This window comes from Daphnia carinata, chromosome 1, assembly GCF_022539665.2.
Source record: "Daphnia carinata strain CSIRO-1 chromosome 1, CSIRO_AGI_Dcar_HiC_V3, whole genome shotgun sequence".
Taxonomy (NCBI): domain Eukaryota; kingdom Metazoa; phylum Arthropoda; class Branchiopoda; order Diplostraca; family Daphniidae; genus Daphnia; species Daphnia carinata.
Genome location: NC_081331.1, coordinates 13,669,922 through 13,697,394, shown reverse-complemented (window position 1 = coordinate 13,697,394; position 27,473 = coordinate 13,669,922). Strand labels below are relative to the sequence as shown.

The 27,473-nt window shown below is 41.1% G+C and overlaps 4 protein-coding genes across 12 annotated transcripts; 2 read left to right on the top strand and 2 right to left on the bottom strand.

Annotated features, from left to right (window-relative positions):
- Window positions 1-381: 381 nt before the first annotated feature.
- On the top strand, window positions 382-10,172 carry LOC130691658 (TNF receptor-associated factor 4-like). Of its 4 annotated transcripts, none has more exons than XM_059494708.1 (8): window positions 382-667; window positions 2,862-2,922; window positions 4,775-4,879; window positions 5,961-6,122; window positions 8,711-9,028; window positions 9,367-9,627; window positions 9,693-9,848; window positions 9,953-10,172. In XM_059494708.1, the coding sequence occupies exons 1-8, from the start codon at window positions 603-605 to the stop codon at window positions 10,148-10,150; spliced, it is 1,326 nt and encodes a 441-aa protein (XP_059350691.1). In that variant the 5' UTR covers window positions 382-602; the 3' UTR covers window positions 10,151-10,172. The 4 variants fall into 4 exon arrangements, with proteins under 4 accessions (XP_059350691.1, XP_059350690.1, XP_059350688.1 ...); XM_059494707.1 differs by lacking the exon at window positions 382-667 and adding an exon at window positions 2,549-2,737; XM_059494705.1 differs by lacking the exons at window positions 382-667; window positions 2,862-2,922 and adding an exon at window positions 4,040-4,509.
- A 202-nt stretch (window positions 10,173-10,374) lies between these two features.
- Window positions 10,375-22,074, bottom strand: LOC130691649 (paxillin-like). 6 transcript variants are annotated; one of them, XM_057514623.2, is made up of 12 exons: window positions 21,205-21,463; window positions 20,363-20,479; window positions 18,669-18,811; window positions 16,609-16,835; window positions 16,212-16,232; window positions 15,993-16,080; window positions 14,656-14,796; window positions 14,453-14,530; window positions 14,149-14,322; window positions 13,532-13,762; window positions 11,641-11,761; window positions 10,375-11,480 (listed from the first exon to the last, which is right to left on the bottom strand). In XM_057514623.2, exons 1-12 carry the CDS (start codon window positions 21,305-21,307, stop codon window positions 11,335-11,337), a joined length of 1,590 nt encoding a protein of 529 aa, XP_057370606.1. In that variant the 5' UTR covers window positions 21,308-21,463; the 3' UTR covers window positions 10,375-11,334. The 6 variants fall into 6 exon arrangements, with proteins under 6 accessions (XP_057370606.1, XP_057370612.1, XP_057370607.1 ...); XM_057514629.2 differs by lacking the exons at window positions 20,363-20,479; window positions 21,205-21,463 and adding an exon at window positions 21,742-22,074; XM_057514624.2 differs by lacking the exon at window positions 16,212-16,232 and having other exon boundaries at window positions 21,205-21,462.
- A 270-nt stretch (window positions 22,075-22,344) lies between these two features.
- Window positions 22,345-26,778, top strand: LOC130691677 (large ribosomal subunit protein uL16m-like). The gene is made up of 7 exons (XM_057514667.2): window positions 22,345-22,492; window positions 22,557-22,649; window positions 24,311-24,461; window positions 25,853-25,933; window positions 25,996-26,153; window positions 26,212-26,343; window positions 26,412-26,778. Exons 1-7 carry the CDS (start codon window positions 22,427-22,429, stop codon window positions 26,736-26,738), a joined length of 1,008 nt encoding a protein of 335 aa, XP_057370650.1. The 5' UTR covers window positions 22,345-22,426; the 3' UTR covers window positions 26,739-26,778.
- On the bottom strand, window positions 26,769-27,392 carry LOC130691674 (huntingtin-interacting protein K-like). Its single transcript, XM_057514663.2, has 3 exons — window positions 27,151-27,392; window positions 26,962-27,069; window positions 26,769-26,899 (listed from the first exon to the last, which is right to left on the bottom strand). Exons 1-3 carry the CDS (start codon window positions 27,292-27,294, stop codon window positions 26,801-26,803), a joined length of 351 nt encoding a protein of 116 aa, XP_057370646.1. The 5' UTR covers window positions 27,295-27,392; the 3' UTR covers window positions 26,769-26,800.
- Window positions 27,393-27,473: the final 81 nt, after the last annotated feature.

Here is a 27,473-nt window from a genome sequence, read left to right as displayed (position 1 = left end):
GTGCTGCTGGTAGCTGAAGAGAACGCCAGGTGTGTCGCGTGGCATCGCCTTAGGGGTTATCATGGGTTAAACGGGCCAAGAACAGCAGCCGCCATCCAGCCAGTTTATCCTTTAACGATAGAGACAGAATACAAGAAGAAAGAAAAATAGAGGAAGCGGTCAAGAAGAGGCAGCTGGATAACGTTGTCGAACTGTACGGCCGTATGCCTCCTCCTCTTGTAGAAGAGCAACCAACACACACAACTTTAAATAATAATAAGAGGATGCCGACAAAACTGATGGGGGGTAGGTTCTTTAAAGAGGAGGGAGGTTTGGCAAAGGCCATCGAGACACAATAAAGAGGAGAAGCGTTAAAGTCAGGTCGTTCGGTCTTCGATCCAGTCAGTTCTTCACTTGGTGTTACACTGCTCAGGTGTCTCTCTCTCTCTCTCTCTTTTTCTTTGCGCGTGCATATCTTTACATATATACCGGTCTTGATACATCAGTCAAGTCGTCTAGACTGTTTCGCTTCGGTGCATTTCAATTCTCGAGAAGAAAAAAAAAACTAACCCGACCGCAACCAGAAGGAAACAACAACAACAACAACAACAAAACGAGAAATCATGTCGTTGCTCCGGGATCTTCATCATCACGATTGTTCCATTCCTCTGTATGCCAATGTCAAAGAGTAAGTCCAAATTCTTTGTTACAACATTTCGCTCAACGGTTGCGCTCATTCGTTTTGTCGTGGCACGTCGTGACTCGTTATGTTTGTGACGGGTTGTAGCCGAAAAAAAAACAAAACCCGAGCGTCATGGATGCGGTAATAAGAGAAGAAGGCTGTCACCCTCGTTTGGGGTGGCATTTCTAGTTCAAAGAAACAAGAGATGGCTTCGTTCTTTTTTTTTTTTATTTTGCATTCGTCATTTCACTCTGAATTGTTACATGCATTCGTGATTATTTAATACTTTTAAAACAAGAGATATTGTAGGTGTTTTTCTTGTTGTTGTTCGAGTGTCGCATTACATATGCATTAATCCAAAGTCGGCTTCCTTTTGTTAGTGAAAAAAAACAAGGAACCACTGTCACTTTTTTTTCAAATTAATTTTTGGGGTAACAGTCATTTGTTATTTTCTTTTTTCTATTTACTGATTGAAATTGTAAAGAAAAAGCCATAGATTTTCACAAGCTGAACGAGTGGGCGTGATATCCGCTTTCGAGGTCTCTTTATTATGCAGTCATCTATTTAGCTACTGTTCTTAAACTGCTTTATAGACGGAGATACACTAGAAAAAAAAAAAAAAGTCAAAACCCAGTGAAACCTTGAAACTGTTCGAGTGTGTACAGCCTTTCCTTGTAACACCGCATCGAGTTGTTCTCCTCGAAGAAAACGATCGCCTTGGCCTCGTCTTCACTCTGAATTTTCTTGGGTTTTTTTTCTTATTTTTTTTGCTGAAGTTTTTGTTTCCAAACAACGGAAGTGGAGAGGAGTGCATCCGCCACTCCTCCCTCTATTGTGTCATACACAGACAAAAAGGGGCAACTCACGAAGAGGGTGCTAATATGCCATGTGACTGGTGCAATATGTAAATTTTTCAGGGTGGAGTTAGAAAAGGGCACGTTTAAAGATTAGCCATGTTTGCTAAAAAATATTTGTAAAAAAAAATGATGACAACGATAAAAAAAAAAAAGAAGCGGATAGTTTTTTTCCGGGACAAGGACGTGCGTTCAGCTCAGTTTGTTTCGCGTCATCTTGTTTGAAAATTTTTCATAACTTTCTTTTCGTTTTTCTCACCGTGATAAGACAACCCAATTAGGGCCGGCCATTTAGTGTATCCACACATATACACCACATAAATTACAACTGACCATAAATATAATATGCAAACGAGCTGCTGTCCGGCCCTTTTTCGACAGAAATGACCTACATATACGTGAAGAAACTATTCCCAGCTCCTTAAGACTGAAAAAGCCCAACGAGAAATTATACAAGGCTATATAAACTAGAGAAGACCATACACCCCGAATTATAAAAAAAGAGGTGGTAGAAGATGTATGAATATTCAACTATTTATAGTCCACTCTCCTATGGTAGCAGCTTCTTCTTTTTTTTATAGCCTTTGAATGTCTTTCAATAAAGGGCTCGGCCTCACATGGATTTTTTTTTTTCATTCTACCTTTCTTCAGTTTTGTTGTGTTTTTTTTTCCCGAACGCGGTACTTAAAAAAAAAAAAAAATCCATCCGTTCCCTCCGCAGGGGGATTTTTGTTTTTTTGTGGCTGCGGCCAATGGGCGTGAGCTACGGGTGGTCGCGTGTGTATTGTAATAGTCGTCGCTTCCTATCGTCTATGGCGAGAAACAACGAACGGCCATACCCACGACTACTGGTTGTACCTCTATTAGTTTAGTATTTAGTTTCCTTTTTGTTGTTCTGCTCCAACCCCTCGTTCCCCCCCCCCCCCCCCCCCCCCCCAAAAAAGTTCCTCTTCTTTTTTTTTTTTTTTTATTTCCCGAAAAAAGTGCTGAGCAGAACGCGCACCACATTTGTATTCCTCTCCGACCCGTGGCGGAAGGCTGACGTCTTTTTCTTTTCGCTTGTCGTCCTTGTTTGTTTCATTGAAAAATCTCGCAAGAAAAAAAGTGGCAACAGTTTAAAGGAACATTCTTCGACGATGAGTGTCTTGTCGCAATTTTGTTTGGCTCGGTGGAAATCCGTCGATTCGCTAACGCCCACCGCTTTAGTTTACAATCTCTCCAGGTCTGTGATAACGTGCAATTAAAGTCAGATAAGCGTCGCAGAGTTTCGAAATCACTTGTGAAACAAATGGAAACGGTGAATTTCTTTTAAAAATTGTATTTTTTTTTTTCTTCGAAATTTGCAGTGACAGTATCTTGACGTGTTCGGATGACGACGAGACCAGCAATTCGATGGAGTTTAGCAAGGTAAGCACCGTGTTGTGATGTCTGTTTTAATTAGACTTGAACGACTCAAAACTTTTAACCACATGCGTTGGTTAAATAGCCAAGTTTGTTCTAGCCTTCAATAATCGAAAGTTGAAAGAAAGAAATGGTGAAGAGACAGCTGTTTCCCCCCTCTCTTTCCTTTTTTCTATGTGATGGAAACTGTTTCCGGCCCATCACGGGCTTTCTCTGTGTAACACATGTGGTAGAACTATTAGCAGCAGGGAGAGGGTGCAGCCTCGCGTGACCCTCTGAAAAAATAAAAGTTCATATTTTTCTTTTCTTTTTCTTTTAACACCGCACACTTTTCTTGTCCAGGATTTTCTTATTTTCCAAAATAAGCATATGGTCAGCGTTATTTAAACCAGCAGTTTTTTAAACTCACCTTCACCCTATCGAAGAAAACAAAAGACCTTTAAAGAAACCACTTGCCCTCCTACCCCCTAGCACCTTTTCATCTGGAACAGTTCAATAGACTCGAAAAAAAGCAGCAGCGTATTTTTTGATTAGATTATGGAACTGAAATTCTATCTTTTTTTCTCTTATCTCTGCGACAACGAAACTAACAAGACAAGTCCCAACCCTTTTTTTTTTCTTTTATCTCTTTATATTTGAAATAAAAAGTTCTACTCCGGCTATTTTCACATGTCCTTATCACAATTTTCCTATTTCCGATATTGAGACACTATGCGTCCCCCCCCCTCTCTTTTAGGGTCGAACAATAGCCCTGTATTCCATGAAGGAAGTCGCTCTCCTTTTTGTGCGTGTGTTCCCCAATGGTTAGAGAATATAAAAGAGAGAGGGATGTAAATAAAAGACACGCTATACGGCGGAGTTCATTGCAGCAGGGAACCATGTGTACATATGCTGGTAGTCTCTTAACAATCCTCATATATCCTATTTTTTTTTCTGTTGAGGCGCTCAACATCTGCAGGAGCGCTATAGCAACAGCCGCGCAGCACATCAAAACATCATCCCCCCTCTTCTGCATTAGGGGAGGTGTGTCTACGTGATACACGTACATGTTCCTATAACTTTTTTCTTTTCCGAAGAGAGGAACTGTGCGGGGGGTTGAGCGACCAGTTGCACACATGTGAAGAGGGCGCAAAAAAGAGGGGTGTGCCCATCATCAGGCCAGCAGATGATGGAAATAGACTGAAGTTTTGAAAAGGGCAAACAAGATCACACAACCCCAGTGAGTTGAACAGCATCCAGTCGTTGGGAGAATCTCGTCCGAGTTCGTTGTTTTTCCTATTGGACTTTTCGAAATTTTGATGTTGTTCTTGTAGTAGAGAAAGGATTTGAGTCGTGATTGCGGTGAATTCAGTGGGAACGGAGAAGAATCAAGCTTGTCGTCATCTTTTTGTTAAACGTGAAATTAACGAAAAACAAGAAAGAGAATAAAAAGAAATGGTGAGAAAGTGCGGTTGGCGGTCGGAATTGTCTTCACCGCCGCCTTCGGTTCTTCCGCCCACTCCACCAGCTCGACACTCGACTTCTTCTTCGTCATCCTCCTATCAACGGAAATCCTCCCGATGGACCTTCTACGACGCCACCCAACTCACTTCTGTACATACAATTCTTTTCTAATTCCCTCGCTTTTTTTTAAAAAACATTACCTATACTATTTAGATCACTATTGCGTAACAAATGTTTTCCTCTTTAATTACATCTACCGTAACTTCCTTTGCGATTGTAGTTCTTCCATACAAACGTTTCACCTTGAGGTCGTTCATCTTGCCGTGTCACTTTCAAAAGAAAATTGACGTCATTTCCTTCATCTTAAAAAACTAAAAATTTACATTTTTTTTTTCTTTCGTGTGACTCATCTTAGGTGTATCCGGAATCGTCGTCGCAAAAGACCATCTTTAGCTCCGTCGTCTATTGTATCCACCGCAAAGAAGGATGCGAATGGAACGGTGAATTGCGCAAGCTGAAGGTAAACAAAAAAATTCCATTACCAATTGTTTTTTTTTAACACCCTACCGTCTTCGCTAACATTTGCCGTAAATGTTTTTGTGTGTTGATGTAAAAACATCTGATACTTTTCGGCTGGCCAGCCCCTAACAATTCCGGACAAACAAGTAAGTTGTACAACAAAAGAAAGAAATCGAAAGATATGGCCATCCGCTATGATGACATACAATCCGCAGCCAAGGGGCTTGGCTTGTTTACCAGTTTTTTTTTTTTAAGTAATGTAATACGTCACGTATTTCCTTTCTAAAAAAAAAAAAAAAAAAAAAAATACTCGACGTCTCTCCCGTGCTGTGATGATGTATCGGAATTTTCGGTCGGAATCGCTGGAGGGGCACGACTGGCTGCAGACACCGTGAAATGTTATCAGATAATCGGCCATATATATATAGGGGAGGGATACATACAGAAAACATAATCTTCAATTTTCGAATGAAATAAAACAACTAAACGGAACCCCTATGAACGAATGATGCGGGTCCTTTAAAAACGATACGAACGTGCGTTCTCCGGCTGATTAGAATCATCGCGGAATTTTCAAAATTTACATTTCGCTTAATGGTCGTAAGCTTTTGAGTCGTTGGAATTGGTTTTCGAAAAAGAACGACATATTTTGTTTCGTAGTTGATACGTGTGTGTGGGACGGAATTAACATCCCTACCGGAATTGACTTGCGGATGATGGATGGGGCCCCGGTTGTCGGTTAAATTTGTTTCAAAAAAGAGACCCCACTTGGTTTTTCTTAACGTTTGACTCTCGCAACTTTAACTGTCACTCGTTAAACATTCGTTCACATTTTTTTTTTTGAACCGCAAAATATCGATAGTTTAGACAATCGATTACTACGTCCCCTCCCCCCTATCACTTTTCCGCGGTTCATTACCGTTCGAAAACGCGGAACAAACGATGGGATATCACGTTAGGAAAGTTTTGCAGTTGTCCAGCGGTTGGGAAAGTCGATGATATTTTCTTTGAAACATATTTCAAACTGAAAAAAAAACAAAAACTATTGCCGTTTGTTTTAACGATGCACATATCCATTTTAGGCTCATTTGCTGTCATGCTCGCTGGACGCGATCCCGTGCCGAATGCAGTGCGGCCAACAAGTCTCGCGATTGGCCCACGACGACCACGGCCGCAATTTCTGCCCCAACCGGCGCCAGACTTGCGATTACTGCCAGGTGGAATTTACCGGTCTCCAGTACGACGTAAGTTTTTCTTCATCCAATTGTCATCGCCTCTAGGCCTTTTCTTTTTCTACCGCCAAACATATCGTTATTACCGTATCGAATAGATCAAAATCAAGCGACCATACTTGCAACGTAAAAACAAAAGAACAAAGAGAATCGTTTGAATTTCTTTCTATTGGAACATTCCTTTTTCAGTTTACGTTTCATTTTGCGTCACATAACCCAAAGCTTTTATCCAAGCGTGTGCGTGAATATCTATTGGGAACGATTGGCTAATGGCTATACGATCAAGGACATCGGTGACACTGACAGGCGGAATCATTGCGTTCAAAAAAAAATGGAGGGGGGGGGGACATATCAGAGAAAATGGAGCGCGTGGTTGATTAAAAAAGAGAGAGGACTTTTGAGCGACACAGGGTCGTAACGGCCATATCCGAAGGGCATTACTATGTAATTAAGGTACAACATCTACGTTGTAACTTGTCCCCGGTACCGACTGGGGTCCTCGCTATAGGGGCCCTGAGTATATAGAGCTTAATCACCGGAAGAACTGAAAGTCCTTCTAGTACATACATCTATTTTTTTTTTTTATACGTTAAGGCCCGAAAGTAAAAAAAAATGCACAGGGTGAGATAAGGTAAATATATTTCTAGAAGGAAAAAAAAAAATATGAATTTGTTGGTTAGGTGCGCGTCGGTTGGAAAAGTCGTGGGAACTGGACGCGCGTTCACTTTTATTTTAACTCATTTTGGTCGGGAGAGTCAAGGACTATCTCACGTGTGGGGGGAAGAAAGGGAGTGGATGATTGAGGTGAGATGCCACCAACCGACGCTATATTGCTCAACATATTGGACGCCATTTTTTTCTTCCAAATATTCATAGCCGCTCTACGTGATTTTTAATCGCGTGCTCTGAATCCATGAGCCAAAAAATTTCGATTCTCTCTTGCAGCCAAGTCTTAAAAAAAAAAAAAAGAAATATACGTAGAAGTTGAACCGAGTTGACCTTTCGTTGGAAAGGGGAAACACTTGTGGATTATCGCCGCAGTGTCTTTGACGTCGTTCAAGAGCGTGAGACTCTTTTTTTTTTCTTCTTCTTCTTTTGTACAAGAAAAACAAGAAGAAAAGTGTTGATGATGATGATACTATGGCCCTTATGTAGATCCCTCCTAAGAAAAAAAGTCACGCGTTCACACACATTCGAAAAAGACAGGGGTCAAAAGGTTTTTTTTCCCTTCCACCGAGGGAGTGGTTACCGAGTCTCAACAACAGACGGGCCGGATGAGCATCAACCCCAGTGAATACAACACACACACAAAAAAAAAACCAATAAGAGAAAACAGTATTTTTTTTTTCCTCCTCTTCTCCAGTAGAAATATCCACCGCTGTGGCACAAGTGCGTGAGAGAGTTGGTTGCTAGACCAAGCGGAAAGTGACTAAGCCCCTTTAGTCTGTAGCGGACCGCTCAGCCGAGCGGTTGTGTTGTTATATTCCTTGTTTATAAAACCAATAGAAGCGCGGACCCCTTCGATAAGATCGTGTTACAAACCCATTAGAAAAACAAAATCTTCTTTGAATTTTCAAATACAAAGAAAGAAAAAATGGCCCCGATTGTGACGTCGTGGTCGTCTTTGGATTACGAAAACGGCCAACAACAGAGGACGAACAAGATGAAACAGCAACAGTCTTCGCTGTCCGTCTATCAGCCGTTCCGTTTGCGTCAGAACAGCGTCAGTGTCACTCCGCCATCGATGAACAGCAGTTTGAAAAGTTACGGTAGTGTCAGCTCGTTCGAATCGTCCGATCCGTTCGCCAGTCTTTTGACGAACGTTGGCGGTGCCAACCCGGGACCGACGAAACCACCGAGAGCTTTACATCCGTCTCCGGGTCGTGGCACCGGTAATCGACACCATCCGCCTCCGCTCTCAATTGGCGGTCACGACCACTCAAACTTCCATCATCTGCGTCATCCTCAGGGTCAAATAGTCACCAATCGTAGCAAGTCGCACTCGGATCTGGTAAACGTTTTTCAAATTGTGTCAAGACATTCAAGTGAAGTTTGGGTTTTTCATTTTGTATTCACGAAGCGGCCACAACAAACGAAAAATATTCAGATCCCTGTTTTAATATTTATGCGTTTTTTATGGAAATTACCGACAGTGTGTGTAGAAACAAAAGGGGAAAAAAAAGTGAGCCTTATTAACAAAAGCGGATGTGAGGCCGGGTGGGGCTTGTGTACCTGTAGCATATACGAGTTAGATGGCTAGGGCTATTGTAATATTTCTGCCGGATGGGAAAGCGGAGTAAAAATAAAAAGTTTGAAGGACTCTCCCCCCCCAAAAAAAAAATAGAAGAAGAAGGAAAACTACACTGAAAAAAAGGTGGGGGGGGGGGAGAGAAGATTTTATCGTGCGGATCCGGCCGGAAATGTCAACCTGTGCGTTATTATACCGTACTATAGTATAATATAGAGATGACAAAAAACTATTGTTTCTTCTCTTTCCCCCTTCAAACAACAAAGAAAAACATTCAATTATTCATTTCCTTATCTCTTAATTATTTATTCATTTTTTTTTTTTTTTTGCTTTTCCTTTTGATCGTAATCAGAGCCACGTCGGGACTTGCACGCTGGAGCCGGTGTACTGCGACAACAAGTGCGGGCAAAAGGTGAGCCGCAAACAGCTGATGCAACACAAGGCGATCGAGTGCGGGAAGCGGCTGATGGCCTGTCGCTACTGCGCCAAGGATTTCAGTTTCGAGACGCTGGCAGCGCATCACGCCAAATGCGGCCGCTACCCGATCGCCTGCCCCAACCAGTGCGACTCGCCCAAAGTCGTCCGCGAAGAGCTGGAATCGCATTTGAAAGACAACTGCCCGGCTCTCATGGTCTCTTGTCCCTTCAAAGAGGCCGGATGTCGATTCAAGGTAAAAAAAAATTTAATGTTTTCTTTTTCCTCTTTAATACCGTTAGATTATTAACCTACAAAAAGAAAAATGATGTAGTAGAATTGGAAAGCACAAACTATTTCGAGAATGCGATCATTTCAAAAAAAAAGGTCGATGGAAAACAAAAATTGTTTCGAGTTAGTCGGACGTTACGTGGATCCCGGTGAAAGCCGTGTCACTGAACTTCTGTGTGTAGTAATAAAAAACAAATAAATAAAGGGAAACTATTATAGGCGCTGACCGAGAAAAGACTAAACAAAGAGAGAGAGAGAGTGTGTCTAATTGAATGATTTATTTGATAATGGTATATCCTTCAGGGTCCGCGATTTTCGCTGGACAAACACCAGGAGGAGGGCATGAAACAGCATTTGCTGCTCATGTGCGGACTGGCCAGCCGGCAGCAACAGCAGCTCTCGGCTCTTCGCTCCACCGTCTCGCGCGTTTCCCTCAACTATTCGGGCACTTTTCTCTGGCGCATCAACGACGTGGCCACGAAAATCGCCGAAGCGCGCATCAAAGAAGGTTTCGAGCTCATCTCGGCCCCGTTCTACACCAGCCAGTACGGATACAAGTTGCAGGTATGCATCGATGAAATTTCAATTAAAGAAATGTTTGAATAATCGCAATGTATTATTCACAATAGGCATCGCTGTTTTTAAACGGGAACGGATCCGGCGAAGGTGCTTACGTCTCCATTTACATCAAAATCTTGCCCGGCGAATACGACGCTCTCCTCAAGTGGCCTTTCTCTCACACCGTTTCCTTCACGCTCTACGACCAGGCTGCCAATCCCGACAAGGTGCGTGATCCCTTTCACTTCCGTCCACCAGTTCATTCCTTTTTTTTTCGTGATGAAAAAAAAAAAGATTGCTTTAACTCATCCGTATTTATTGCATGTTATAGGCCTGTAACATCGTCGAGAGTTTCATTCCGGATCCGACGTGGGAGAACTTTCAACGGCCGTCGCGCGAGCCCGACGCTCTCGGTTTCGGATTCCCGCGCTTCGTCTCGCACGACATGCTCAAGAAACGTCACTTTGTCAAGGACGACGTCCTCTTTCTCAAAGTCCGCGTCGACCCCGCTAAAAACATGGCCGTCTAGTTTCAACTTTTTTTTTAATGGCTTTAAAACAAATTTTTTGTCACTTGAAAAACAACCAAATTGAAATTTTTTTGACACGTGACCAAACATGTCAGAAGTTAAAAAATGTTTTTTTTTTCTTCTATGATATATCCCGGCAAATGTTCCTTCCCTAAATGTTTTGTACATTTTTATACATAATTAAATACACTCGCCTACCACATTTTTGAATTTCAAATCTCAAGTCCTTCCATTTTGTTTATTGTTTTCATCCACTTTAAATTCATTTTCTTTCTACTTTATAGCCGAACGTCAAGTTAGCAGAACTCCAATTCAATTTTTTTTTGTTTGTTTATACACACACACACACACACGTACACGAAATTGTTTTGCTTTCCATTTTTTGGACGACGGACAAACACAAAACGGAAGGAAGACTCACGAACCAAATTGAACCAAAAAAAAAAAAGAAATTATAATTAATACAGTTGTTAAGTTTATGGAGAGGAGGAGGTTAAAAAAAAACAACATGAAACAATTTCTTAGAGCTTTAAACTAATTTCTTGATCCTAACATAAATGTCTATTTCGCACTTTCAACCGCCGTTTGCATTTTCGTTCGCTAATTTCTGCATTGCATTTTTTTTTTTTGAAATCCTCCGATTATAACATTATCCCCCATTGACTTTTAGAAACGTTTAAAATGATGTGTCTTGGCGGTGAATCAAGCGTTAGGGGAGGGGCAGCTTTCAAGAATTCATTTCCCCCTCATATCCTCACATGGTGTACAATAACAACTAAGGAAAACATTGGAGCAACAGATAGGAAGAGACAAGATATTTTTGTGTGCGTATGGAAAAGGACTTTTAGAAAATTAATCTTTTCGCCCAAAATGTCCATTTTGGGATATCGAATGAAAAAGAAAAATATAAAAATCGCATGGATGATAATAATTAAGTATTGAAATTCATTTTTCTGCGTGTCGTTTTGATGCGCTTTGTTTCTTTTATCTTTTAATAGGAAGGAGCTGATTCAATTCGATTGTGTTATCATTTTGTGTTATTGGCAATCGTGCGTCCGTCGTCTTCTTGTTTTCAACTTCCTCCTCTCCTCATCATGAAGATGTTAAAAAAAAAAAATGAACGAAAGAAAGATCATTTTCGATTTTGCAATGATCATAAAAACATATTTTTAGTCTTCCGCTCTTCATCCGAAAAGGCGTTCGAAACATCCGTGGCAGTAAGGCTTGTCTCCTTGCTCTTTAAATGTGCCCTTCTTCAGCTGTTTCAGGCAATAAGAGCAGACAAAGTGTTCTGGGTGAAACTTTTTGAACATCGCAGTGATGCAACGACCTAATTTTTTTCGTTTCATTGTTAACAGAAACGAAAACAAAGAACAATAACAATCAAAAATTCATTTGCAATATATGCGATATTCTACGAAAATGAGGTTAAACGGTTGTTGGTTATTTTCACTTTGTGGTGTTTAAATAATCGTATTAGAGAAACGTACCGGTAATCGGCTTGTGGCATCCGGCGCAGAGCGATCCCCTCTTGGCGTGGTAATGGATCTCACAGTAGGGCATCCCCTCGTGAACGAAGAATGATCCGCCCTGGAATTGCATGTTGCAGTCCTGTGTGTAAAATAAATAAGAACACGATGTTATTATCATAATTTTTTTTTTGAAATTCGTACTATTATGCAGAAATTACTAGGACAATAACAATTCCATAAGATTTAAAAATAAAAAGATCCTCCCCAAAAATTGCGGCTGTCGTCCGTTTCGTTTAGTTGAAGGAGGAAAACGTTCTTTGTTTTATTGAAGACGATTTCAAAAGTTAATAACAACTATTAAACATCGGCGAAAGGAGGAGAAAAATAAAGGGGAGTAGTTCGTTACCAAAGTGATTGTTTGACACGGCGCTACTAGTAGCGGTTAGTCAAGCCTCTTAACCCAAAAATAGGTGAAAATAAAAACGAGAATCGCGCGCCGTTATGCGGGTAAAAAGGGGAAAAGAAAAAAACATAAAGAAAAGGATATTTTCGTTCTTTTTCTGGAGAAATTTAAAAAAAAAAAAAGAAGAGTAGCAGAGGATGTCTTTATTTATACGCTGCTGGCCTGTAGATAGTTTCTCTTCTGCTATTTCGACCGGCGCAGAAAACTCTTATGACAGTGATGGCGTCATCCGGTCGTTTACAGTCTGTTCTCCTTTTTCTTTAATAAAAAAACAAAATCGCCTTTTTTTTTATATTTTTTTTTTTTTTGTTTTCAATTAGTTTTTCGTAAAAAGACGGGCACGGCTGGGCACAGCTGTGAAGCGCTTTATTCAATCTTGGCCGCAGCTAAAGGAGCGTCAAGTCGGCGATGACAACAAACAAATGCAAAGGAGACTGCGCAAAAACAAGGACACACAAATCCCCAAAAAACAAACAAAAATAGCTAAAAAAAAAAAAAAGCTATTTTGAAAAATGAGCTACTGCTAACGTAACTAACTACTTATTTAAATTGCCTCTGCCCCTCCCCAACGACTGATTTATTTCGTACCACTAACACTCCCGAAAGTCTCAAGAAAAATGACAAGTAGTCTCTCTTTTTCTTTGGTTCGAAACTCGTTTTTGCGTAACGATGTGAACTCATCCGCATCGTAAGCAACTGGGTACATAGAGCAATGCCACCAGTCCATCCATCCAATGTCAGTTTGGGTCGTTTATCTTTTCGTTTCTTCCCTCCCTTTTTTTTTTTTAAGTTAACTAACTTTAGCGTATAACTTCGGTATTGTTTTTTCGCTGTTTCTTTCATTGTCAATATTGTTTTGTTTTTTTTTTCTTGTGCGGAAAGATTCATCATCGCCATCATACACAAACAAGACACACAACACAGAAAGACAAAATAAAAGAGATAGAAACTGGTAGCCAAATGAATAATTTTAAAAAAGGCACTTGGGCGGGGAGCATATCCCGTTTGGCGGTGGGTGTTATTTTTGCTCTGTGACTAGAACATCATTGTTTTTGTTGATTTTGATTTGTAGGCGTGGTCGGAAGAGAAGGGAAAAAAAAGTGCGAAAGGGGGGTAGAAGAAAAGAAGCGCTTGTCGTTTTTGTTTTTTTTTTGGTCGTGTGTGTTTTCTTCATTTGCTGTCATCATCTTCATCGTCGGAATTGACGCCCATGCACTTGCCGCAAACGGGCCGCGAGTCGACCGTGTAAAAAGAGCCGCCCTTCAGCGAAGTGCGACAATCCTTTTTCCGTCCAAAAATTCCCCGTAAGAGATAAGAATGTCAACAACGAAACGGACGACAAACAAAACTAACAGCTGATTCTTCTTTCTTTTTGGAATGTAATAAAAACTACGACACTTACCTTTGATCTTTTACAACATTGTACTCGGTGGATGTCAAACTTACCCTGCAGACGAAGCAATTGGGATGCCACTGTCCGTTGAGAGCCGAAATGTAGCCCTCGGTGATGGCCGAATTGCAACCTTTGCACTTGAGAGCAAACATGGAAAGGTAGTCCTCTTTACAGTAAGGCTTTCCATCCTTCTCCTGGAACCCATCCTCGCCGAATTGGCAGCCGCATTGCGTGCAGAAAAAGTGATCCGGATGCCACGTCTGATCCAACGCCGTCACGCATTTCTAATGAAGGGCAAACAGAGTGAAAGATTAGGGAAAAACTAAACAGGAGAATAACAAAAACAATCCCGAAAAAAAATCGGGACGTGAAAACAAGCTGCCAAGGGAAGCGAACCGGACCAGCTGTCTGACACCGTAGTCCATCCATTCATTTTGCTTCATCCGTCAGCGTGCGTGCGTGCGATCGCTCGCTTAGTTCGTTCGGCACTTAAAAATCTATTTATACAATTCAGAAAGAAGGAGAGAGAACGAGGTAGCTCTTTCTCCTTCAGCCGGACAAACTCCCAGCTTATGTCTCTACCCAAAATGAACCAAGATGGGGAATGACGTAAACAAAACAATAGCAGCTGGAAATCGATTTCCATGACGGTGTCGAATGGTGAACGTACATCTAAAATGGGTCCGTTACAATAAGCGCAACGCGGCGAAAAGAGGTGGTGGTAATCCGGCTCGCAGTAAGGCTGTCCGTCGCGTTCGAAAAAGTTCTGCGTGCCCAGCTCCTGGCGACAATGCGAGCAGACAAAGTGCTCCGGGTGCCACGTCCGTCCCAAAGCCGTCACCACCTGTATTTCAGGTAATATTGAGAAAGGATTGCAAAAGTTTTTTGTTGAGTAAGAAAAAAAGAAGATGGAGGTGAACGCTTTTTTTCGATCAAAGTTTCCTGAAAAAAAGAAGATGGAGATGGAATCGAACCTGCCCGACGATGGGCTTCTCGCAGGCGGTGCAACATCCTTTAGTAGTGGCGGAGATACCTTGTTTATTCATGTCAGCCTGTGATTGAATGCGCAGCGATAAAAAAATAGAAAAGAAATAAATTCGAATTAGAGAAATAAGTTGGAAATTGAAAATATGATGAAGCGATGGGATTTTTGAGAGAGAGCTAGAAAGACAGTCACCTGCAAGTTCCCGAGCATCGAATCCAACTGATCCTTGGTGTTGGCCCGCTGGACTTTGTTGGGTTTGGCGTAGGTGGCGTCGCCGATCTTTGAGTACGACGCAGTCGCCATTGGTTCCGAAGAGCCGCCCGCTCCGCCCTTCTACACGCGTGCAAAATGTGTAAATCATCAACATTTTTTTTTTCTTAAAAAAAAAAGAGGTAATTCTAAATGTTTTGGCTCCCGAATTATTATTCTAAAAGGAGAAGAAAAAAAAATAATGAGCCTTGTCAATAAACAAAACATTTGCTCCTTTGGGCGGAATCACGCATCCTGCCATCATCGTACTGTCAATTCCTCGCAAGAAAAACCCAGAGCTACGGCGACTGTTGCACGATGATTCATTCAAACTCGATAGACGACGATTCCATTTCGAGTTCGGTCGGTCTGCTGGGGACTTGAAATATGAAAAGTCTTCCCCGAGGGGCGACCGTCACGAGTTTTAGCGCTAACACAAACAACGTCTAATGGATTTGACTCGATCAATTTTGACTCGACACCTACTCGTTTAGCTTAGTAACCATTGCTGTGGCTTGTCCTTCAAATCCTCCGGACTTTTCCCAATAAAACGGGGGAAAAAAAGATCTTGGTCCGCTGGAAGTTTGAAGAAAAAGCGGGAAAAAAGGGAATTCAAAATCTATTTTTAAAAATGAAGCCACCCGGAGAAAAAACGGTAGATATATAAGGCTAGGGCTTCGACCCTGCTTTGCTTAAGGAAAAGATAAATTTTTTGAACGTACGTTCGTTCGTCCCATCGTACGCAGTTGAACAACATGTTTGCGTTTGCAAACACCATCCGTTCAGCATTGAGCAAAGCATGTTCATTTTTGTTTCTTTTGGATTTCCCGTCTTGGTTTATCATCACAACGTGGGGGAGGTGGTATGTCTGGCATGCCATGTCGAGTACAGTCGTACACTTCAGAGTCCAGCAACACGAAAGAGGGGGAGCTGAAGAGACTAGAACCAGACGCCATCGTATAACGGAGTGCTTGATCCGGCTTGGTCGGCTGCTTCAAGACACTAAATCCATCACGGCAATGGATCGGAGGAAAGCAGTCGGACTAGAAGAACCCTATGACTTCTAATACTAACACGACACACTCTTAAAATAAACAAGCGTGAAGAAACAAACGCGCATCGTTCCTAAAAAACACACGAGTTCAAATAATAAACAGTTTCTCTACGACGGAGTTAATAGTTTGGGCGACAGATGGCGTTCGCAACCGAAACAATAAAATAAAAAACCGAATCGCGCCAAATTTGAATGAAAAAAGGAATATGAAAAAGGAATCTCCTACCTTAAAAGTGGAAAGAGATGCCATAAGCACGTCGAGTTCTTCAGTGGCCGATGAAGCGGCTCCGGTACTTCCCTTGTGCGATCCGTCACTACAAAAACAAAGAGGACAATAAATTAAACCAATTGGCTATTGTTATTGTTTTTTAACTTGTCTGTATACACAAGCCTTATTATGAAAACCGCAAAATTTATGAAAGCTCTGAAACCGAGATTTTTTTACCTTTTGATATAATTGGCCGAACTGAAAAAAAAAAAAAAAAACAAGAAAGCCGCGCATTGAGAGAAAAGAAAAAAAAAGAGAAAAAGAAATGAAAACAAAAGAAAAAGCACGCCATTACTACAACGGAACAAACAAAGCACAGAAACCTACACAAAAGAGCTTTTTTTAAAAAAAAGGCCGATAAAATATTTTAACAATAGGATGAGGGCGGCCAACATAAGCCCTTTCTCAATCGCTCGTGGCGGTACTCAAAATGAAAGCCATAACAACAGAAAAAAAAAAAACATTCAAGCCGAGGCACCAATTGAATATATGTACAGCCTTACTACGTAATGATAAACATAAACGTAAACGAAAAATGAAAAGAAAAAGAAGAAAGTCGTGTATATGAAGGTACTTGTGAACGGCGTTGGAGAGCTCGTTGAGTAGGGCATCGACAGATGGACGGCCATCGTTGCTGTTGCCGGCACTGCTATTATGTCCCACCGAGCTGCTCGAAATGCCGGCCGACAAACGCGAGCGGTTCAAATCATCCAGTAACGTGTCCAGCTCACGCATATTGCGTTGCGGCGGCGCATTATGGTTGTGGCTTGCCACAACTTCGGCGTGATTCGCATACGTTACCTAGAGGTACGAAAACATGTCGTCAATCATTTGCTACATCTTTATTCAAGACTAGTTGTTAAATAATAAAAAGAAAAATCTAATTTTTGAACAAAAAAATTTAGGTACAGCCGGTCGAAATGGCCCACCTCATTTGGGGTCTCATGGTCGTGTCTCCATCTAAGGCGACTGGAACTTTGACCGAGATTCACGTTATTTAGGCCGAAAATAAAATAGCCTCGAACGTAAAAAAAACCATGATTGGATTTCTTCGACTATGTTTACACACAAGAGACACATTGGGTCGTACAATGCGGCCATCCTACGTCTTATCTTCCCTTCTTTTTTGGGTAGTCCAAAAGAGGTTATCGGTCAGTTGTCTACAACGAAACCCTATCAGACGACACGCCAGAAATTCTTGATAATATTGAGGTCATATAACAGGTTTGGTGCATGCCAACTCGCTAAGCATCGCAAAAGGACTCGACAGATTAATAAAACAACGCAAAGAACGACAACAACAACAACAAAAAATCATTATTTTCTACTAAGCGAAACGATCCCCATGCAACAGCAAAATCGGAACGGTACCATAAAATTGCGCCAGACGTTCTTAATCTACAAACATGCAAACACATGAGACTGTCTGCTTTGGTTTTAGACTTGAAAAAAAAGCAAAACGTGTCATGAAAGGAGGAAAAAAAAAACAGATGCGGTTTGCACGACACCATTCAATTCACCACACGTGCGGCAATGGCTGCGAGAAAATCAAAATTCCGCATTTATCTTCCAAAAAAGACTCACTTGGTTTTTTATTTTGTTTTGACGACAACAGGCACGACGTTAGAAACTAACGAGGTTTTCGAGTTTCACAGCCCAAGATAAACAAAGCGATAGCTGCCAACTAAAACGCACCTTTTAAAGCCGGTTTGCATATTCGTTTTTTTTGGCATAATAGTAGACTACTTCTACGACTAACCGAAATGTCGTCTCATGTAGGAATGTCCCTCTCTCTCTCTGTTTTGCCATCGACAAAACACCTGTAAACCGAGGCAGGGTCATTTATGGACATAGGAGGAGGAGGAGAACCAACCGCTAACTGAGAGGAATAATTTGATTTGTACATAAACGGGTTGGTAGCAACAGCATGGCGTTGAGTCATCTCCCAGAATATGAAACCGATTGCTGTTGCCGGTTAGGCATTTCAACTTTTATCGTCTACATTTACGAATTAAATACCAACGAGAAAGCGAAATCGTGAAAAGATCATCAATCACCTCGGCCGACTGATGGATAAACAATCTGAAGCTATTTACGTAATTTTCTTTTTCTGGAAATTTTCAAAAGAAAAAACTTGGCGAGCGACTCAAAAACTTTCCGCCCGCCATCAATCCTATTATTAGCTTATTGGCTTTTCGTCGGTCTATGATCTTCCTTCCTCTCTCCTCAGCGATGACTTAACTGAACTCTGTATGATTCTCTTGCTAAGTCTGTCCTTTGGCTTCTTCGTGAAGCCTCGCACGTTTTCTTAAAAAATAGTTAAGCCCATCAGATTTCACGGCCATTAAACACTGAGTGGGGGGTTCAAGTTGTGTCGGCTCAATCCGTAGGGGAGTGTAGATGATGGATGAAGAATCGGGTCGTAGGCTAGACAGCACGGATTTTTCCCATTTATAATCATCGAGAAGATGCCACAGACATTTCACACGCTCATGTCGATGGACCCAAGCAGGATGACTGAAAACAGGCGGTCCAAATATGGTCACAGACTCAACGCTGGACTTCAATGACTTCATTTCGTCGTCTGCTTTCATGCGATTCTTTTTACCAGGAACATGTTCAGTAAGGTCTTACCTGCTGATCGACTTCGCCGTGTTGGTATTGGTAGCTCTGTGACGTAACGTGGTGCTGGCCATCGTTGGCCCACGTCTCGTTGCCGTCGTTCAGGTTGGCACCGTTGGCGTGCAGCGTCGTCTGCAAATCGGCCAACAAGGCATCTGCGAATTAGAAAGAGCAAAATTTTAGATTCGAGAAAAGAAAAAGACAATCAAAGTGAAACCCACGCCCTAGTACAACACGAACCCACCAGCTCGTACAACGAAAGTATACCATTACAAATGTAATAGGGTGATGATGATGGATTAAACAAGGGCGTGTCTGGCCTTTAAAAAAGCAAAATGCGAATGAATATACGATCCTCGTCGGGGAAACGCCCAAATGTTTTTTTTTTGTCACTTTTCAAAATTAGGAAATGGTTCGACTAGCTGTTCCTCCATTAGCTCTCATTGTGCCTATCTCCACCAATAGCGGGCAAGGAAACGGGGATGTCAATCCAACTACAGAAACGAATAGCATTCCCTTCCCAAAAATATTCCTAATCCATTTTCACGGATTCCTCGTTCCGCTTTCGCCCACATGATTAAAATATCTTTAAAAAAAAAAAGGCAATCAAAAGAAACTAAGGACCCAAAATGTTTTCTAGTGTATAACAGGCGCCGCCAAACAGTTTCAAGTGCCCGTCACAGCATTCGGCCGTTCAATTCCAACCGTTTCCGCTCGCATCCATTTAAAATAGAAGAAATGTGTTTCAAGCTTTAATTTACACAGAGAACGTTCCCAGTCGAGTGTGTAGCAATCGGCAGCGTCCTTCACCGGTAGGTTTTCGACCGTTCCTGGTCGTATATCGCTCGCACGACGAGCCATCAGGGTCATCGTTAATCACACGCTTGCCACAGTTTTATTTTTCTTCTCGGGGAATCCTTTAAAACTTTGGGCAAGGATATCTCTCGGAAAAAGAACACAAATGAATCCCCACAGCCAAAGAAAAGACACTAAACTGAGCGGGCAACACTTCACAGGAAAAAATCAAACAACAAAGACACGTCGTGTAGAACAGTTTTGTAGAGACGGCGCACTGAGCGTGTGTCGAGCACGAACGCAGACTCTTATACAAAAGCCTAAAGTGCGATTGAATCGCAGAGCCGAGCCAAAAAGGAGCCTTTGGAATAGAAAAAGAGATGGGTTGTGTGTATGTCTGTGGTTGTTATTGGTGGAGTCCAGGTTAGAAATAACTGGGCCCACATGGAAAGAACAAAAAGAAAAAAAACAAAAACAAAAAGGATAGTGTGTGTGTGTGTGCGCTCCACCCAAAACTGGGCGTTCGTCCAACTATTCTTTTTCTGAGGTTTTTCGACCCCTTCTCATTTCATAAACTGTGAACTTGTTGCATTACAAGCACTACAGCTAAAAAAGATAGACGTGCCTGCATAGTTGATCAGCTGTGTTCTAACGTCACCGGATCAGGATGTGTGGCCACGAATGCTGACTCATTTTCAAACAACAATTTCGCCAACGACGGAGAAAAAGTTTCAGCAAACGAGACGACATCCGGGCTATACAAGACGTTTTCGTATAAAACATTGGGACGACCAGACCAAATGAGGACAGACTCATATGTCAAGCTTTTAGACACCTCAGTTTCTCATAAAGATGGAAATCAGATGAGAATCGGCCACCACCTAAAGGAGGAAAAAAAGAAGAGCTGAAACCTGTTGTGTTTGCGTGCAATTGGATGAGTGTTTCCATGCCGACAGACGAGCCACTTTTCTTTCCTTTCGTGGTGCAGCTGCACCAACTGTTCAACACTTTTGACATCCGAATGAAAACTGAGAGAGAAAAAAAGAACGAGACAACTTTCTAGGTATAAATTAAAAGGGAAAAAAAAAAGACGGGAGCAAGTCAAATGGAAGGTTACCACACCGCTACAGTCTCATAGTTTAGACGTCCTTGCATCGTTCTTGCTCCCACACACACAGCTTCCCTCTCTTTCTCTCTATATGACGGGCACGTACGTCCCTACAGAACAGCCCACCCACTTTCCCCAGCGTGAGTTTTTCAGTGCCTCCTCAAGTCCCGACATTGGGAACGGCGAACCTTACCTTAAAAGGCTCGGCCCGATCCGACACCCAATACGGTCAACCAACTCACTGACGTCACCAGACAAACTACATGCCGCATTTCTTTATCCTTGTTCTTTTACCTGAGGAAATTTTCCACGAATGGAAGCTGCTTTGCGTCTTCATTAATACTTGAATCTTATTCGACTTCATGGCCGCACCTTTAACTACCGGCAATTTCGCACACGGGAGGGGAGCATATAGGCAAAAAAACAAAACAGTCCTTACTGTGACGTCACTTTCAATCACGTGTTTGTCTGTGAGTGTGTTGTAAAGATGGATCATTGGGAGGGCTTCATGGTTGGATGCGTCATCAAAAGAAGAAAAACGGGACACGTGCCTGCCCAGGTGGGCTTAAAAATTGGCAAAAGAGCAAAACGAATCCCCCTCCTTCCCACTCGACCACGGCCAAGACAGAGGAAACAGCAACTTACATCCAGGAGCCGGAGTGTCCTTCTTGGTCAAACGGAACGGCTGGTAAGTCAGACCGTAAGGCTCGTTGGACGTGTCGCCCTCGCCGTACACAGTGCGATCCATTGAGGATGATGTTTAAACGGTGTAGGTACGGTGACAATCCAATCACCAGCAAAATAAATAAAAAAAAAACAAAACAAGAACCACTGTCTGCCTTGGTCCTTTGTGGTACCTCTAGAATCAAGAGTGAGCGTTCAGGCCCATCTGTCAGCCTGGCTGTTTCGGCTCTCACTGCCATCCCACCAACAAGTTTCATCTCTCTCAGAGCTCTTTCTCTCAGTCTTTCTCTGCTTCTTTTTCCCTCCCACTCTCTTAACTCCCTCCAGAAAAAAAACTACTCTCTCTCTCCCAACTGTGTAACTCTCTAGTCTGCCCATTCTTGCACACCCCTCAGGCTCCTCGGGACAAACAATAACAAAACCAGTGCCTGCTTAAATGAATTTGTTTAGAGCCTTTGCTTCTGTTTTTGAAAACTCAATCTATATCGTCTGCCTTACCCAAGTCATCCATGGCCGGGGCTTCCATTGGACTGGAATCAGGGACTGTTTTGATTGTTTTTCCTTTTCTCTTCTTTTTGCTTGGCGTTGACGTTTCCTTGCAGATATAAACAGATTAAAGGAGAAGGGGAAAAAAAAGGGTTCACGTCTATTTATAAACACCGGGTTGACTGTGCACTGAACGAGAACAACACAGTACAGTCGTAGCTGTCAAAGCCAATGGGCACGTTTTCTTTCTCTCTCCTGCAGAAACTACTATCAAATGCGTCTATGCATTCCACTTCACTACTTGGAGCACACGCCCGATAAAATTTTTATGTTTATTACTCAGAAAGATATTCTTGACGTTTCATGACGTCTGATTAACTACGGCATCTGTAGGGCAACCACCGCATGAACACTCTTCTCACAAGATTCTTTCAGGCAATTCTGTTTAACAAAATTTCTCAGTTTCCCGAATCACAGCTAAATTAGATCTGATAACTTTCTAGGTTAAAGAAATAATTTTTAGCTGCAAATGAAACCTTAAGAAAGATTAAAACAAGCTCGTCAGATGGCGAAAGAATTTACGAAAAGACCGCTAGAGTGACGATAAAAAATTGAATTTGCTTGTTGTTTTTACCGCGTCCTGGGTTCGGACATTTGTTTTGTTTTTTTCTAAGTTTTTTGTTTTGATTAACGAAAAATGGATCCAGAATGGAAAGTGGACTGTTCCGATGATGAAAACTACGGGCTTACTTATTCTTCTATGGTATAATATAGTGAAATCTCAAAACTTTTATTTTCCAATATTCATGGAATTGTGTTTTTTCTAGTGTCAACAATGGGTTCCTTCTCCTGCTGCAGTCGTTCAACTATTCGAAAGTTACACAGGCGAAAAAGACTGCAAACTTTTGACCCTCGATTGGGTATGCCCGGGAAGAAAAGAGGTCCAATCAGGAGAAGTTGAAGGCGATACAGAAAATGAAGAGCTAAAGTACAAAGCATAAAACATGGCAGGCATGTATTCTTCTGCAATGGATTAATAAACTTGCTTTCTGTAGAACTGAAGAAAAGTCTGATTTTGACTTCCTGGATGAACCCAGTGCCACAACAAAACCTGGCCCAACCAGGGTTGGTCCTGGGATGGGTGTTAATAAACAGCCAAGAGGCAGTGCGAAGAAGAAAACTACAAGTCTGGATGGTATCCTTTCCTCAATGAGACGGCACAGAAAACTGGATCAGTTGGAAAAACCATCGTCTACTCAAAAACCGACCTGAATATTCCTTGTATTTTATTTTTGTTTAATAACTATATATTTTTAATAAGTGATTTTATAAGTGTAGTAAGTGAGTTTGTTTTTAACTGCCACTAATTATTTTTTTTACAAAAAAATGACAATTCCTTATTATTTACAATAAAAATGCTTTACGCCGAGGCAGAATTTTTTCTTTGGGTTCATGCACGAATGAACTACATGTGAAACGCTAATGTTTATATGTATTGGCTGTATTTATCTCAAATTAGGAAACATCATGATCCAGAATTACAAAAACAGGAGGCAAATGCCAGTCGCCAATTGGTACAACAACATTTGAATCGAATTTGACTCAAGAATCCCACGGCACGATAAAATGGAGTGTTTGAAGGAAGCGATGTTCCCATTCATTTATATCCAGCAAGCTAACATACAAGACAAAGTGCAGAATATGTTAATACTAATGCAGGAAGAGGAGGAAAGGAAAGAAACGCATAAGCCTTGGTACAAGAAAAAATGGCACAACATCACCAAATGGCTAGACGCGCCTTCCGCTTGGAATCCACCACCGCTTCCACCTGAATTTTGGGATACGCTTCCTTCAACTGACGAGCCTAGCGAACTTGAGCTCAATCAAGCAGACAATGACGACAAAGGCGACAGCTTCTATGGAGACGATTGGCCCATAGTAACCTTCTTGTTTTCATTTACCATTTTTTCAAGTCTTTGGTTAATCGCTGTATTCTCATTTTACTTGTTTGGGTAATAAATTAGCATCGATAACAAATCTGTACGATATGTATCATTTTTTTTTAATTAGTTGTAATTATACAAACATACATTGGAAGTATACGATAAGAACTGTGAACCGCCCTATATGCATAGCAAAGTGCTAAGTTCATGGGTTACAAGACTGTTACAAGTCTACGTGATAAGTCGTTATTGCGTAATAATTTGGTAAGGTGCAAGTCATAGGAGAAACGAATGTTTGCTTGGTCCCCCTATGTCTGGCACGATATAAATTGCAGGGGATCGGTCACTTCGCTTCTGGATCTTGTGGTTTAACCGTTCCGCTATTGACTAGGCAGCAACTATTCACTGTTAAGACATGGTTCACTATAAATTGATTTACTTTAATTCGACCGGCCGTGCTGAACTGGCTCGACTGATTCTTCAACACCAAGAAATTGTTTTCGAAGACTTTCGTTTTGAGCGCGAAGAATGGCCCAAATACAAAGCTGGTATAAAAATTTGAAACCATAACCATAAGCAGTGTCCGGAATTTCATCTGAGTGTCATACATGATATTAACAGGTACGCTCTTCGGTCAGGTTCCTGTTTTGGAGGTGGATGGTAAACCTTTAGCGCAGTCGAATGCTATCGCCAGGTACCTCGCCCGACAACACGGATTGGCCGGCCAAAATGACTGGGAACAAAGTCAGGCAGACATGTATGTCGATTGCATCTATGACTTAATTGGAGGTAAATAGCAGATTTCAACGACGTAAAAAAAGAAAACAGTTGATCTCATTAATCTAAAAAAATGTGTCCTTATGGTACAACTTGACAGCAACCAAACCGATAGTTAACGAAACAGACAAAAATAAACAAAAGGAAATGTTTCAAAAGGTTTGATTAACTTCCTCCCACTCGTATTTCGTGCTAACATAATATTTTTTCTGTGAAATCAATCAACAGTTTCTCCAAGATATGGTAAACCCTCATTTGCAAAAAGTGGAACAACAATTGATAGAGAATGGCAGCGGTTTCTTAGTTGGCAAATCGGTTAGTGGATGAGGCTTTATTGAACATTTTAATTAGCTCATAGCGATTGATGCAATTTAAACCATCTTTGCAGATTACCTGGGCGGATTTGGCTTATTATTCTTTCTTTTCTCTGATGATGGAGCGTTTGGGCGAAGGCATTCTCGGTAAGACACCACATCTGAAGAAGTTGGTTGCATATGTTGGCAACATTCCACAAATCAAGAAATATGTCGAGACACGTCCCAAGACCGCTTAAAGCTATGATGACTTAACAGTTTCCAAGAAATTGTACAAGCTCAAATTTTAAAAATACAAATCTATTGATTCGATAATGTCAGCATATTGCCGAATTATCTCAGAATACGATACCCACATGGTACAAATCCATTTTATGTACCATGGCCAATTAACACCTTAAAAACTAGCCCACTAACAGAATTACTGTGAAATCATAGCATTTTACTAACGTTTCATTGGTCGAATAGTTTTTCTTGGAATGGCCACGTTTATAAGCAGAAGGATGAAGGCGAGTTTGTTAGTCTTCCTTCTTTATCCGGTCCTCCAAAAATTCATACCACTGATTCTAATAGCTTCTCAGTTTGTAGTGAGATATAATACTTTCTTTCACATTCTGTAACGATACAGGTGAAATGAACAAACACAAAGTCAATGAACGCAGGCGTCCGTCATCACCAAAAATTTAAAAAATAGCTCTCAGCTTTTAGCCTTTCACGTGTTCAGTCCATTCTTGGGAATAAACAGCAACTTCCCGTTCGTCGTCTGCTCATCTCTACTTCATCAGTTTATTGTAAGACAAAAGTACAGGCAGAATAGGGAAAGCATTGTAATAAATCCTTGTGATTGTATTTATATATGTGTTAACATATTCTTCTTCAACTATAGTGACTTGTATAGACATTTTTCACTCCACAATAATGCTTTCCACAAGTAAGATATCCTATAATCTATGGTGTTAATCACACCTCTCCAAACATTATGTTGCTTACTTGCCGATAGAATAACTGATTTGAAATTTGAAACGTGAATCTGAGGGCCTTAATTTTCGCTAATAAATAATTGCACCACTGATTATGGCTGTTTTTCAGGATTTTTAAGGCAATGGTGCCCAAGAATGGTGATTCAAACAGCTGGAATGAAGAGTTATACACCTCCAATAGATTATTCTGGTTTGTTTTCAATTTCATCAATATAAATGTATTTGAAATAACTCTGTATTTAAATAAGGTAGGCATCGAGTTACCTGAGAAACCAAAACTCACCTATATGGATAAAGTGCCTACATATGCTTCCAATCTGAAACCCCCTAAAATGGCAAAACGATTAACATTGATGAGAGGACCTGAATTAATCCATAATGAATTCATTCACAAGCAATATGGTATTGTGGTAAGCATTTAATCTTCAAGGGAAGAGGAATATAAAAATCAAGATAATGTATGAACAGGCACTCTGTGGAGGCAGGTTGAATTCTGGTCACATTGAAATGATAAGAATGACCATCAACAGAAAGATGGATGCAACCAAAATGTTTGCAGTATGGAGGATAGATCCTCCCTGGCAACCTCTCACCCGGAAGGTAAATATTGCCATCATCTGCGTATATGTCTTAATTTTCTTGTTGCTTTTTATACTCAAATTTTGTAGGGTCAAGGTAAACGTATGGGCGGAGGCAAAGGAGCCATCGATCATTACGTGACGCCTATCAAAGCCGGTCGTGTCATAGTCGAGGTGGGTGGCAAATGCGAGTTCGTGCAGGTTTTCAGTTTCCTCAATGAAGTCGCCCATATACTACCTTTCAAAGCAAAAGCAACTAGCTATGACCTGATGGAAGCAGAGAAAATGAAAGAAAAAGAGTTGGCAGCTTCTAATGTTAACCCTTATACCCCTGAATATGTTATTAAAAATAATATGGGTGGTTGCCATGATTGGATATCCCCATACGACAAAAAATGGTTTTTCAAGTATGTGTAGGTTAGTATTTTTTTTCAGTCAATACACTGATAGAAGTTTACTGTGTATTTAAAAGAATCACACTAACAATTTATGACTTGTCTCAAGGCAGATGCCAGATCACCCTTGTTTTCTCTTAAGATTCTTTCTGCCTTTGTTCTCGGGATTTCGGTTTCCTTGATCTATAAATAAAAATAATCTGAATTAGCTGATGAAAAACAAATCATGTGGGACACCGTCTTACCAAAACTTCTACATCCTCTTTCTTGATTGAAACTTTTGCCAATTCACGTTCTTTGGCTTGGCGTTCAGCTTCCTCTTTGCTTCTACGGTTATCAATGAGATTGATGGCCTGCAAATCACATGTATGTATATTGCACATTGAACTGTTTACGCTCTATATCTTTATATATATGTGATATTCAATTTTTACCCCAGTAATGTCTTGTGACAAAACGACTCGCTCCTCTTCGTAATCGGTGACCTTTTCCAGATCAGCTGCACCACCATCGTGCTGCCTAGTAGATTTTTTTTGGCCTTTTGAATCTTGGGGTTTGTCTAAATCACTCTCATCCATTGTTTACTTGAATATGAAAAAACCTGAAGCCGGTTGATACTCAGTTTAATTTTATGCTTCCTCTTCCTCGTTGTTGATCAGCAGACGACAACAAAATCTGTCAAACGGCAACGTTCAAATCTTTTATTAATTTGCAATAAAAATTCGTTTTATTGATATTATAATGTAAAAATCACAAA

Excerpts from the sequence above, each read along its gene's own strand:
- LOC130691677 (XM_057514667.2), top strand. The coding sequence starts at position 22,427 with ATGGATCCAGAATGGAAAGTGGACTGTTCCGATGATGAAAACTACGGG. Across the intron at positions 22,493-22,556 it reads GGCTTACTTATTCTTCTATG|TGTCAACAATGGGTTCCTTC; the intron begins GTATAATATAGT and ends TGTTTTTTCTAG. Across the intron at positions 22,650-24,310 it reads AACTTTTGACCCTCGATTGG|GTTCCTGTTTTGGAGGTGGA; the intron begins GTATGCCCGGGA and ends CTCTTCGGTCAG.
- LOC130691658 (XM_059494705.1), top strand. The coding sequence starts at position 4,351 with ATGGTGAGAAAGTGCGGTTGGCGGTCGGAATTGTCTTCACCGCCGCCT. Across the intron at positions 4,510-4,774 it reads ACGCCACCCAACTCACTTCT|GTGTATCCGGAATCGTCGTC; the intron begins GTACATACAATT and ends GACTCATCTTAG. Across the intron at positions 6,123-8,710 it reads TTACCGGTCTCCAGTACGAC|AGCCACGTCGGGACTTGCAC; the intron begins GTAAGTTTTTCT and ends GATCGTAATCAG.
- LOC130691674 (XM_057514663.2), bottom strand. The coding sequence starts at position 27,294 with ATGGATGAGAGTGATTTAGACAAACCCCAAGATTCAAAAGGCCAAAAA. Across the intron at positions 27,070-27,150 it reads TGTCACAAGACATTACTGGG|GCCATCAATCTCATTGATAA; the intron begins GTAAAAATTGAA and ends TGTGATTTGCAG. Across the intron at positions 26,900-26,961 it reads AAGAGGATGTAGAAGTTTTG|ATCAAGGAAACCGAAATCCC; the intron begins GTAAGACGGTGT and ends TTTTATTTATAG.
- LOC130691649 (XM_057514623.2), bottom strand. The coding sequence starts at position 21,307 with ATGGATCGCACTGTGTACGGCGAGGGCGACACGTCCAACGAGCCTTAC. Across the intron at positions 14,531-14,655 it reads CGATGCTCGGGAACTTGCAG|GCTGACATGAATAAACAAGG; the intron begins GTGACTGTCTTT and ends ATTCAATCACAG. Across the intron at positions 11,762-13,531 it reads CCAATTGCTTCGTCTGCAGG|GACTGCAACATGCAATTCCA; the intron begins GTAAGTTTGACA and ends TTTTACACACAG.